The following is a 13,366-nucleotide window of genomic DNA, read 5'->3' on the forward strand; positions in this document are numbered from 1 at the left end:
CATGAACTTGATGCCACTTCCCGTTCGGCTTCCGAACGCAGAAAATTGGCGTCGAGTACGGGGACTTTGACTCCTGCACCATGCCTGCCTTCGCTTTTGCAGCGAAGAAGGCATGGATGACCTCGCACTGTTCGCGTGGAAGAGGCCATTGTCTCGTGACACAGTACTTTGTGCCAGGCACGAGATCGATCCGTACGCCTCGATCTGGTGGGAGCTGGTTTGGTGAGTGCTTGTTCACCACGTCCGCAAACTCCGTCACTAAAGGATACACTGAATCCTTGAGGTTCTTAAGGATCTCAGAGCCCAACCGCGTCTATCGCTGCTTGCTCAACTCTCCTAAGACGTCCGCGTCCAAGACAGAGGAGGAGTTTAACTCCTCCCGAGTGGCCTCTGGTCTTATGAACACTCCATATAGGCAAGCCCAGCCTTGAGGTTGGCCAGGAAGAAATGGACACCAGATGTCTTGACGGGAAAACCGGTCTCGCAATCGAAGATGTGATAACACTCTTCCACCGGCCGTGTCGGAGGAGCCCGGGCCCTGGACGCCGAGTCACTTGAAGCGACGACGTCGTCGTTGACGGCGACCGTGACGTGGAGCTTCGCTACCCACGTCTGGGGATGACGTGGTGCCGACATCCGAGGCACTCGAGGCCTCGTGTGGTACTATGCTACCCACGTAGGAAGCTCATCCCGCGTCTTACTCTTCAGTTATGGTCTGGGCGATCTCGTGTGGCACTGTCTTACCCACACGTATCCGACGGCTTCCTCATCAGTTAATATCTAGGCGACCATGTGTGGTACTGTCTTAGCCACACAGGAAGCGTATCCGACGGCTTCCTCTTCAGTTAAGGTCTAGGCGACCGTGTGTGAAACTCTGTTACCCACCTTGGACATACTAATACCAGCGTTCGTGACAGCTACAGCTGTCTGCGGAACTATGTTACCCGCTTGTGGACCTAAGTTACCCACTTGGCCAGCGCCTCCTAGCACTGCCACTATCGAAGCGTCCTCGGAGTCTTCATATACGTCGACGGCTCCCAAGCATGTGCTGGATGCTTCGGTACCCTGGTAGCCCATGCGGCGCCCTGGGTCGTGACAGAGGTGGGGACAGTGACGTTTTCCCGTCGGCCAGTCGCACTGACACCATCCCGTTGCCTTGGCGTTCTCTAAAAGCATCCGACAACGTGTTGCTATTACGCGCAGCCGTCTAGCGGCGTGCGAAATTCTTTGACGCCCCAGAATCGATCAAGATTCTAAAGGGGGGATCCGTGTATCCCCGTACACATCCGTGTACTATAAGCCGCCCGCCGCTGCTGTTCGCCGATTCGAGCGTGCGAAGACTCTCCGGGGCAAAGTCCTCATGGCACGCGCCACCCGCGCACCTCTCGCGAAGACTTAGTTCTTCCCCAGTAGTGCGCCCCGCCACTACTGGCCTCCGGTGTTCCCCTGTTCCCGGGATCCTGGATTCTGCCAGCGACCCTTGAGAACGGAATTGTGGTAAGTTCACCTGCGGATGATCTTTGCGGGACAGTCACGCTTGAAGTACCCAGCTTCCCGCAGCCGAAGCAGCGAATGTCGATCTGTTCGACGGACTCGAGCTCCATGGGAACTGATTCGCTGGGGCTGACCCGACCGGGATTCAGCACAGAATTCCCTGGTCACGCTGAGGCCGGCGTGCGCGCCTGAAAATGGTTGTACTCTTCTTGAATAGCCACTTTAATCGCCTCTTCGAGGGGCTTGGCTGACCCGGAACAGCTGAGTGCGCGCCGGGCCCACTTGAAGGCCGTCCATGAACACAGTCACCTTGATGTGTTCGTTCAGGGGGTTGCCCACTAGGGACGCCGTGATCTCTCGCATCTCTTGGACGTACTCGTGCAGCTCGCGCCTTCCTTGCTTACATGAGAGGCAGCGCGAACGCTACCGGTACTCGTAGCTCGCCGGGAGGAGTGCGGCTCGGAGCTGTTCGCACAGCTGAGCCCAGAATGTGAAACATCCAGGCGATGTCGCCTCTCGCGTGTATGCCCAACTCTTAGCACGACCGCTACGGTTGGACAGCGCAAAAGCAACGCGGAGTTGCTCGGTCGAGATCAGAGCCGCGTCCATCACGAGCTCTACCTCTGGAACCCAGGAGTGAAGGTGCTCACCTTTCCTCTCTTCATACGGCTTCACCTTCAGCCGTGTTGGCTTCGGGTGTGGCGGACTTGTTTCCGCCGCCGGAGCCTGAAGATTTCCGCGCACATGTGCGATGAGCCCTCGATCGTAGGCGTCAAACGCATTGGCACGCTCGAGCTGCTCGACCGGTGTTGACGCCACCAGGCCATGTAGGGCCTCCATGCCGAAGAATGCAGCCATCTTTCGAACCGACTCGAACTGTGAAACGTTCATATGGAAGAAGTAGTTCCTATCCATGGCGACGAACTTCAGAGAGGTTCAGGTAGTCTACCCGCGTTGGCGTGGATTGCTACAGGTGCTACCAGGTGTGACGGGGTCACACAGCACCTTGCGCTAGCGTAAGTTGGCTTCCGAGAGTATACAAACCCTCCGTGAGCAGTAGCGTACTGGTCCCTTTTGTCTAAGGGAGCGAGGTGACCAATTTAAGGTAAGTTGTAAGCTGAATGTATTTATCGATAGGCTAAGCTTGAGTTAAATATACAAACTATATGTCACCTTTAGTAAAGCTATGTCATCAGCCTATGGTTGGCCTCTGACGACTCAGGTACCATGCACCAAGTATCCCGAAGTGTTGATGTGTCAAGCCTCATGCAACTAGATGTACACTCGGGGTAACGTACCCCCTTACACTGAAGGTCCCGTGTTTGAGGGCAAGTAAGAAGAAAACCAAAAGTTCTGGGTCCGTAAGGTTGTGATCGCCGTAAAGACGGGTCTCTTCTCGAACGAGTCACTTTAAGTGCCTTTTGCCCTGTTCAACCATGGTTGACGTGCCAATCACTGGGCATACACCTGGGAGACGGCATCTCCTGGATGCTCTGCGTCATGGTGTCAGCTGCGTGAACAGCTTCGAACCGCGTTCCTACCGGCGGACAGTAAGTTCCGCCAGCGCTCGTGCTTTCTCGCTTGTAAGCAAGGGAAACGTTAGCTGCACGAACACGTGCAAGAGATGCACACGTTGGTGGCATCTCTGGCAGGAAATCCTCTGCTTGAAGACATAAAGACAACAGTCCCCATGAACGGCCTGCAGGTGGATCCTGCACGCGCGCAGCTATTCCGGGTGCATGCGACAACTATGGAGGAGACGATTCGAATCGACCTCCAAGAGGAGTACAGCCGCAATCAGTCTGGTACTCCTCGAAAAAAAAACACGCCGCCAAGACGAGGATGGTGTTTCCTCGGGAGGCGCAGTGAAGTGGAGTGGTTTTCGCAAAATCTTGTGCTCCAGTCTCACACACCGTGCCCCGGACAACCGATTAACGGAGGGGGTACTCTGATAACCGTGGGGTTGCTGAGGGCTCACATTGTGTACCCGTCGGTGGGGCTGCTTACACCCTTCTGGTGGACTTGAGGGAAAACTTGGCCTGGATTGGCTCCGTCTTGGCGGGACGTTGGATGATAGGGTTGCGTGTAGGTTCTTTATGCTACGCGCCAGGTAGGTTGTCGAGCTTGAGCGACTTGGGGTGTGATCATTCCTTTACGGGGTTCTTGACTTGCTAGACTTGACCGATTCCTATAGCGGGGGCGTTGCGGGTGAGAGCGAAGACGATCGACCGGCCAAGCTGCAACTGATACGTGTACTTGGTAGACTTGACTTGGTAACTGTATGGTCTACTACAATTTCTCGCTACAGTCCAAAGTCGAGGAATATTTGTTGCTAATAAGCTCTGTTAATACTTAATGAGTTAAGGTATTGGCGGTCCACTACCTTTCACATCTTATGATCCCCAAACTGGCCCGTGAAGGTCATATCGTACTTACCCGACATGGGTACAACTCGGTCGACCTACTGGGTAAATCGCGTATCGAAATGACTACACGTTATTGATTCGATCTTGTTGATTGCGTATGCGCTCGCCGATGCACCGTCGTCACTGGCGGTCGTCCAACACTCGATCAAGTCGTAGCCCATCAATCCGCTTCCAACTTCTTTAGAACCAACGTACGCTTCACCACAATCGTCCCCTGTGCAGAAGTCCACAGCACAGCTGTTGGACTTCGCACACCACGCGCCTCGTTCCATTCGCTCTTTCCCGTCAGGTCATATCTCTCATGACTTCTCGTACGTGCTCACCTTCCTGGATCGCACCTCACCTTTCTAATAAGCGCGGCTAACTTCCTTGCCATGCTCTTATGAAGACGGTGGTTCTTTCGATTCCGCCACTCCTTCCTCCAACGCGTCATCGCCACCTGCGGTCTAAGATAGCCCCGTGGCGGCGTCGACCGTTGATCTGGCTGACCCCACGATGGACCTCACTCAAGCTCGCGATTCTCTGCACGCTCTTGAGCAGGCTGTCAATCAAGTGGGGAAGCTCTGGGTCGTGAATATCTTGCCGCCAGTCGGCGTGCTGATAGCCTCTACCGCCAGCTTGTGAAGGCAGCCAGCGCTGCGTCGCCGTATGGTCTCTTCGGTCAGCACAAGTATGATCTGGTCCGTCACCAATTGGACACCACATGTGTTGACCTCGCTGACTGCCGGAACGCGCTGTAGGAGCGACAAGACAACATCCGCGAGGTTGAGGCCGTCGCCCCCAATACCACGACCTGAAACTCCGCTATGACGAGGCCGTCTTGGACTTTCAGGGCAGGATCGCGACCCTTGAGGCGCAGCTGCTTGCTGCCACTTCCTTCGGCGTGATCGTCCCTACGGGTGTGGCCCGACACATTGCGGGTCTGGAGGCCCAGCTTGCGCAGTCGCGCTCTAGCCTACCAGCAGTCAGCGGTCGGGAGGCTGCTTTAAACATCGAGCTTCATGAAACGGGGCAAGGATTACCGCTACTAACTTACACTATAGTGTGGAGGAAGCCTGCAATAATAAAACCAAGTCTTAGATTTGAGGAAAATCTAACTCTGATCTATTTGGGACCAGGGCGGCTACCCCTGGCCTCGTGTTAGCCACTCCAATACAGGTCAGCACCTCATTGGTCAATAAGTGGGTTTGGCCCCCACTGTCAATCAATCAGATGATGGCGCCTTAGCACACGCTACCCATATGCCACTTTGCCTACTAATGTAGTTAATCAAAACATATCTACATATTTATGTAAATGGAGTTGGGCCCATTACGCTTCACAAATCTCCGTCTCTCACCAAGCAGCTCAGAAGGAGGTGGATTAACTTTAGGCCGTGATCGCGCGCAAGAGGCGTCATTTTAAAGAGCTTCGTCAGGACGTCGAGCATCGCTCGAGAGCTGCAGATGGTACGACCGCTGCTAACACCGCAGAATTCACCCATCTACGGGAGCGGGTCGGGAAACTAGATCGGAATCTCCAACAGTCCTCTCAACGAGCGCGCAAAGCGGCCTTCACAGCGCGATAGAGCGAAAACAGAAAACCCGTAAGTTCCGTATCAGCACGCTGTCTTGAGTTTCACAAACGTCTTCGTTGTAGCGAATCACGTCTCCGCAGCTCGGGGAACAATCGCTCGCCTGAAGAAACGACTCAATCAAGTGGAGATTTCGCAGAAGCTTACCCGCGACCTCGAGGCCGATCACGCGACTTTACGAGAAGAGATGGGCAAGCTGGTGGTCGACCGAGATTCTTTTCTCCACGAGCTCGGCGAGCGTCTCGTGGAAGTTGCCAGCTTGAAAGAAGATCGGGGCCAAGCGCGCAAATGTCTGGCAGACATCGCATATTTTCTTGCTTCTGGGATAACTCCCGCGCCATCGTCACTGTCTCCTCAGGACCGCAAGCTCCCTTAAGCTTTGGGGTCTCCGGCGAGAGCTACTCGTTCACATAAAGCCGCAGGATCCTCGCTTCATTCGTCTTCTCCGGGGACCACCCGCAACACCAGTCATTGACATCTCCAATCGACGTGTTCTCCACTGCTGATGCAAACCGAGCTACCGTATCGGTGTCGTCGGGTTCTCTCAGATAGCTAAGAAGGTCATTTTCCGGCAATACACTCTCAATCCCAATCTGCTCGTCGACGGCCCCGCGCTACGTCCGACTCTCCGCGACTTACTTGATCGACTCGGTCATCAGATCAATCCGTGGGTGGCGGTCGTTCCGGCAGTGTTTCGTGTCGCCTTGCTACTTCTGGATCGGCTTCCAACAGCAATAGCAAAAGTTCCCGCCGCGGCTCAGATCTTACCACCACCGGTGCAGGCACAGACCCCATGGGTTTGGTAAATTGGCTGAATAAGATATCCACGTCCATCTCCAAGATACACGTCTGGTGGACGTCTAGCGCGGACCAGGGAACGATATCATCGATAACCGAGAATCCAGTCCGTCTTAGGCTCACGAGTAGCCGGCAGGCATACCAACGTCGTGTCCGAAATTAAGACCGTTATTAAGCCGACGACACCCCGGCTACGATCCGGAGACTCGGTCGTTCCCTCTACGCCCCAGCTTCATGAGTGGAGAGACGATCTGATGGATGGAGTTAGCGTGCGCGCCGTGATCGAGTCGGCTCGTGGGAAGTAATCGTGACCGGGGTCGACCCCATCACGTTTGGTGACGATGGGTGGCTTGGGCATTCAGCACATCTCTACTTGGCCTACGAAACGGAGTACAACAGGGCATACTGAGACTCCACTCATGTCTTCCCAGTTCGCATCGCCAAGCGTCGCGCCAGTCGGTACCTGGACGCCTTCTACACCGGCCGTAAGCAGTGGTGATCCCGGGAGGGAGGGGGGGGGGCGGTAAAAATCCTTTCTTCGGTAGGTACTTGCTATGATCCTTGGTCTCTGTGACCTTGAACTACTGTTAGATCCGTATTTCTCCAGTTTCCCCACAAATGTGAGGCTGGAGCTTGGTACCCAGAGATTGAAGACGGCAGTAGCCCGGGCAATCTTCTTGAGGTCCTGACTATAGCGGACGAGGCTGATCGCTGGCGTAATCACTTCCGTGACATGCCGGCCGACCATCCCGCGCTTGGGGTTGCGCGTTTGCTAGGCAAGTTCATGCCTGATTCCCCAATGTCGTGTTACCTTTCCAACTATAACCTTAGTCGCGCTGGTTTCCGCGCCGGTGAGTGGGTCCAGTCGATACAACCAATATATGTTCCGCTTTATCTCTCCATATATCAGGAGAGTTTCTTTTGCTCTCATCATTTTTTTTGGCTCCCTGTCAGACCTTTCAAATTGGTCACCCATCTTCTATCGGCCCACTGTACATTACGAATACCGAATTACCTTAGTTATGCATTACACCCAATCTGCAGTGCAGAGACCAGAAATTGCGTGTCCCGGCTATCGGTATTTTCGAACAAACAGTCTATTTAAATTTAAGCAAGTTCACGAAAATGATCATGTACTTCTTTAGCAAATGTTTTTGCAATCTGGTCGAGCTCGGGAGGGCAAATTTGACCCTGGCGGGTCTTAGCTCGAAGGGCTAAGCGATGGCGACCTTTAAACAGGCTCTGCCAACTCCAGGATGCCGTGAACGCGTGGATACCGGCTTCGTTAGCTTCTGTGAGTGCCTGCAACCTTAGCATCATTGGTGTGACTGGCACCCCTTCGTCCCGTAGGTCCCCGACCCAGCGAACAAGTTTCAACTCTACTGAGTAAGGTAGAGCGGTAGCTACACCACTACAACGTGCCTTCATCTTCTTGGCTTCTTTAGGGACTGTACACGAAGCGACGATCTTGTGAAGAGATCGACGCCATGAATAAATGAGGATACGGCGGCAATTAAATTTGCTAGCTGGTAAATCAGGGTAGAACTTGTGAATTGCGGACGCAATACTACCGTTCTTGTCTAGATACTCTAGTACCCTCAGCTTGTGAGAAGTAGTGTACGCCGTAATGGTGTTCGTTGGTGCTTGGCGGCCCTTGCCACCAGGTAGGCGAGGCCTCCCCTTTGGGCGTTTTCGTTGCGTTGGACTCATCTGCGGCTTTGAGAAGTGAGACCAGTACTAGATAATGTAGGCAAATTACTGGTTGTCAAGTCGTGTAATTGATAACTAAGGATGCACGGCTTCTTTTCTCACTCAGCGTTTGGCGGCTTCTGATTGGCCACATTGAAGTGTAATTGATAACAAAGAGTAATTCATAACTAAGGTTATTCGGTACCACCTATTCTTTGAAACCAGCGGCCATCCTTCTTCATCTCGCTTCTTCACAGTGGCCAACTCACCCCAACTCACCGCAAATGTTTCACGGCCTACTCCTCGTGCGACTGCATCGCCTTGAAACGGTTGCGACCCGATCAACTTCGAAATCGTCCGCATCCAGCTCACACTCCCATCAGTCTTCGGGCAGTAAGCCCTCGTCAAAATCCACGCGGTCTACCATGTCGATCGTCAGCGGAGTGATCGGACGGCCTGGGTAGGTCGTGACCAGCTTCAGTTTCGTCACGTTTATAATCGGGAATAGTCGGTACCCCGTGGCCGCGGTTTCCAGCCCAGCGGCGTGTTGATCAACCATCTTTGCCACCATGAAAAGACCGTGCCATGTGTGTGCCAGATTCTTAGAGTAGCCTTCCTTAACGCGATTCAAAGCTAGCCATACTCGATCACCTGCCTTGATATCGTGAGGGCGCATCGCTTTCTTTCAGCCTGGCTCCCGATCGTGTCAGATGGCTTCGCTTGCGCCAAACCGACGGATTAGAGGAAGTCAGAATGTAGAAATGGTACGAAAAATATCACCACTCGGACGCTAATAAAATGGTCAGACATCTCCCAAAATATGGCACCGGTCAGAATTGAAATGGATGACTATTTATATTCACTTCCCCTTGCTGCATGCAGCCGTGAGGGTCAGCGGAAGACGCTATGCACATGCGGAGGGTGTCTACACACTTCGGCAAAGTAAAGAGAAGTGCCAAAGTGCCAAAGACACTTCTACATGCTTTCTCACAGCGTCCGTATGTGTATATTTGGGTCAGTGACCACGTAGTATACCTGTTGCACTTCTCGAATCTGCATATGTACCTTTCCGCGAGCTTAGCGTCTCAATGTAGCACCTTACAGCATGATACACCGCGTGTGCCGGAGCACAAACTACATTTTGTACGTAAGCTTAGAGCGATGCTGGGCGATGCCAAGGCCACCGAACGCTTGCTAGCCGCATGCAAGGGAGGATATCGATGTTGAAGGATCGAAAGTCATACATATTAAATGATTACAAGAGTGATGGTCAGTCAAAAATGGTTTATCTGTTGTGGTGAACCATTTTCAAAATGTAAACGGTCGCGAATCATAAAAGGTATGGTAGTCATATTGGCCAGAAAATGACTGCAAAAATGTCAATTCTGCCCTCCCTAATACGCACTCTTCATACTTCTTGGCGTCCGTCTGTACGGTTCTCGACGCGCCTGCCTTGGCTACTACGTGTACGTATCCCGAGAGCAAGCCAACCCAGATGAGCAATACAGTGTTGCCTTTGTACGACATCGGCCGAGAAGGGATGGGGTCCATAGCGATGTACTGAGATGGGTACGTCGCCTGCATGTTCCTAGGCGATTCTGCTTGAAGTGTTGGGTGAGCTTCCCTGTCCCACAGTCCACACATCGTCCCACGTAGCGCTGCACACTCTTGAATATGCCGCGCCGGTGAAGGTGCGATCGGATGCGCTGGTACGGCTTTTCGACCCTCTGGTGTCCTGCTTTTAGGCAGGTAGGGTGACGATGATGCACGTCTTGTTTAAGGTCTTCCGGCACCGCCATCTTCGCCACTTGATCGCGATCGGCATCATTCCCGGACAATAGAAGAGTAGTCCGAGCTCGTCGACTTCGTATTCGGCAGCGATTTCTCCGCAGGTGCGAGCCTCACCGGTACTCAGTTTCTCCAATTCGCCAGACAGGTACGTCTTCAGATCCGCGACTCACTTCTGTTCGTCTTGTGCGTGCCGGGTTCGATCTGCTCTCATGTGTTGTACGATGTCTGACTGCAGCACTTCTGAAGCGCTTTCTAGACGCGATCGTGTCGCGGCCGCAACGCGTCCAGTCGGCGTCTCGTATTTCGACGACAGAAGCTCCGGCAATTCGCTGAGACGATCAGGTCTGCTCGGTCGGCCTCCGAGGTAATCACTGGGCCTGCTTGCTGCTGTAACGCGTTGCTGGCTAACCGATCCGCGCTATGATTCCATTCTCGTTTCACGTGTTAGGAACTCGTGAGACGCACGGTTTTAGTCGATCTAGTGCTTGTCGTCGAAGCAGCGTCAGTCCGGACTCCCTACACTCGATCTCGCCGCGCAATTGGCGGATAATCTCCGCATATGATCACGCGTCCCGTGTCCAAACCGGACAGTCGATCGCAACCAAGAAACGATCCTTAATATTCCGCCTCGTTCACTGTCCAATCAGCCATATACTTCGATTGTGCCGCCATGACGGACCACTCAAGTAGCTTCCACACGACAGCGCTACAGGCGCCACCACCTCGTTTAGCTCGTGCTGATCCATCGAAGCTTACAGCTAGCGCTTCTTCGTCTTGCTCGACAGTAGGTGGGATCACTATGACCTGGTGCCTCGGCTGTTTTTTAGGCGCGGCCGACGTCAGAATCGAATCAACATTTTTGCGGAAAGTAATGTTCGCTGCGAGCGTACCCAAGATTTCGTCTTCTCCCCTTATGATTTTCAGCGTCCACGGTGACAATATAACTGCCCAATTGCCCAGTCGACTTTGTAGACCAGATTATCGGAGCATGTCGAGTATCTCGTCAGTACCTTAATTGTCCTTGCTATCAACGTCGTATGCAGACATCCAAGATTCGGAGTAACGCCAACACTTCTTTTTCATCCGTGCCATACATGTAGTTCAATTCGTTTGGCTTGGGCGTGCGACTGGTGAATGTTACAGGCATGTGCACTCCATCGTGATCTTGCACCAAGGCTGCAGAGATCGCCCAGTGCGTAGACTGTCTGGGTCGAAGAGTCGGTGCGGACTTACTCTCGTACTTAGTTGGAGAAGCACAAATCTATTGTATTTTACTCCTAAGGCTTACTTCACCATTACTTATTCTTTACTTTTCTGTTTTTTGGCGAAAATCTGTGGCCATCGAAAAACTCTTTCATCTCCATTTCAGCTATGACACCCTGTGCCGTCTCCGTGTTCTACGGCTCGCAGACCGGCTGCGCTGAGTCCATTGCCCAGGTTAGATTTTACATTCTACTTGCATCCTTGCTCAACTGTACTACAGTACTCACCAAATCACAATAATTATAATTATTGCGCTCTCACATTCCTCAGCGTATTTACGACGAGGCAATGGAAAAACAATTGGACGCAGAGCTGCACCCGCTCAACGAGTTCCAGAAAGTGCGCTGTAGATACATGTGCTGCTCTGCTGTGTTATATTTGTAAGCCTTGCAGCGCTGCGGATGCTGAGTATGTGTTGCTTGACGACAGAGCAAAGTCGAGACGCGGGACGGACACTTCGTGGTCATCGTGTGCTCCACAACAGGCAACGGGGACCCGCCCGACAATTGCGGCAAGTTTTGGCGCTACGTGAAGCGCAGAACGCAACCCGATGACATGTTGGCTAAGCTGCGGTACACAGTGTTGGGACTCGGAGACACCAACTACGACAAGTTTTGGTGAGAGTAGAGTGGGTGGCAGAGGAGGTTGATGCGGGCTAACACTCTAGGGTTGGATTGGTGCAGTTTTATGGGAAAAAGTATCGAGAAGCGCATGCGAGAGCTAGGTGCGCAGAGCTTCTACGAGTTCGGTATGCCGCTGTCCTTAAACCATTATTTTTTAGCTGTTCTAACGACCTATTAATTTGTAAATAGCTGCTGCTGACGAAGCGATGGGACTTGAGGAAAGTGTGGAGCCATGGCTGAATGGTCTTTGGGAGGCGTTTGACAAAGCAAATGGTGTGATTGGAGTGGCCACCGATGTCGGTTCCTCAAGTTCGTGTGTCAAGGAGAGTAGTGCATATGGTGATGAGGCTACGGATGCGTTGCCGGCTGGGAAAAAGTCGTTAACTCTGGCCACTGTGAACGCGTCATATCTCTTGGAGAAGCTCATTTCGTACGAGAAGATGTTTGGTCCGCTGGACGCTCCAACGGAGACACCTGAAGATCTTCCTCGACTACAGTCGTCGCTTCTCAGTATGCGGTTCCTACGTGATGAAGAGCTTCAGACCCCAAGCTTTAGTATGACCAGTATGACTACCGATGATAATGATACCGAAATTAGCTCGACGAACCCAGTCTTGGCTTCAGTGGTTGGTGCCGAGTATCTAACGGCCCCACACGCCGCGAGGAAGGTTCTTCGTCTTGACGTCGACGTCAGCGGCTTAAATATTCAGTACGTTCCTGGAGACTCGATCGGCATCAAGTGTCCTAATCGACTGGAAGATGTGGATGCTCTACTGTCATGCTTGGGGGTCAACGGAGATGAAATCTTCTCCGCTGAGCCTGTTGCGGCCACAAACGGACGTGCAGCCAAACGGAAGAACACTTCAATCCACTTCCCATCACCATGCAACGTCCGCGACGTCTTCCTAAACCACGTCGACATCCTGAGTGTACCGAAGAAAGCTGCAGTTCGTGCTCTTGCGACGTATTGCTCGGACGAGGAGGAACGTGCTCGGATGCTGCTGTTAAGCAGCAAGACTGGCGCACAAAAGTACAAGGTAAGAACGGTCACTTGACAAGCCGTCGCTGTGCTTTATTATCTGACATTTGTAACCATACAGGAGCTCATCTCGGAGCAGCATCTTAACTTCGTGAAGATCCTCCATCTCTTCCCGTCCTGCAAGCCTCCGCTTGACCACTTGTTGACTCTGATACCGCAGTTAATGCCTCGGTATTACTCGATCACCACGTCGCCGCTGGTCGATCCTACTCGACTGTCCGTGGCGTTCACTGTCGTTGAGTACGTAGTAGGTGAGCATGGCCTCCGTCGCCGTGGGCTCTGTACGAACTGGCTGAACAAGATCTGTCAGCCATTAATCGACGCCAGTGTAGCTGCCTCCACAGGCGTGAAGATCCCAATCTTCCTAAGAGGAACTCAAGACTTCCGTCTCCCCGAGAATTCTCAATCCCCCATGGTTCTCATCGGCCCGGGTACTGGCGTCGCCCCGTTCATGGGATTTTTGCAACACCGCTACCATGAAGCCAAGGATGCTGCGTTGCCAGGTGATGCATACCTGTTCTTCGGATGTCGACGTCAGAGTGAGGACTGGCTGTTCAAGGAGGAGATGCAGGAATTCGCCTCGAATGGCACGTTGACGCAGCTTTTCACTGCTTTCTCTCGCGACCAAGATGAGAAGCATTACGTCCAGCACGACTTACGTGACAATGCG

At 52.9% G+C, this 13,366-nt stretch overlaps 2 protein-coding genes across 2 annotated transcripts; both read left to right on the forward strand.

Annotated features, from left to right (window-relative positions):
* Nucleotides 1–11,142: 11,142 nt before the first annotated feature.
* PITG_20722 (NADPH-dependent diflavin oxidoreductase, putative) lies at nucleotides 11,143–12,712 on the forward strand (the record flags this gene model as incomplete). The annotated part of the gene is made up of 6 exons (XM_002895272.1): nucleotides 11,143–11,208; nucleotides 11,305–11,363; nucleotides 11,466–11,651; nucleotides 11,718–11,782; nucleotides 11,847–12,174; nucleotides 12,256–12,712. The coding sequence occupies 6 exons, from the start codon at nucleotides 11,143–11,145 to the stop codon at nucleotides 12,710–12,712; spliced, it is 1,161 nt and encodes a 386-aa protein (XP_002895318.1).
* Nucleotides 12,713–12,859: 147 nt separating this feature from the next.
* PITG_20723 (flavodoxin-like protein) lies at nucleotides 12,860–13,329 on the forward strand (the record flags this gene model as incomplete). The annotated part of the gene is made up of 2 exons (XM_002895273.1): nucleotides 12,860–13,199; nucleotides 13,298–13,329. 2 exons carry the CDS (start codon nucleotides 12,860–12,862, stop codon nucleotides 13,327–13,329), a joined length of 372 nt encoding a protein of 123 aa, XP_002895319.1.
* Nucleotides 13,330–13,366: the final 37 nt, after the last annotated feature.

The sequence above is a fragment of the Phytophthora infestans genome, genomic scaffold (assembly GCF_000142945.1).
Source record: "Phytophthora infestans T30-4 supercont1.208 genomic scaffold, whole genome shotgun sequence".
Lineage (NCBI taxonomy): Eukaryota > Oomycota > Peronosporomycetes > Peronosporales > Peronosporaceae > Phytophthora > Phytophthora infestans.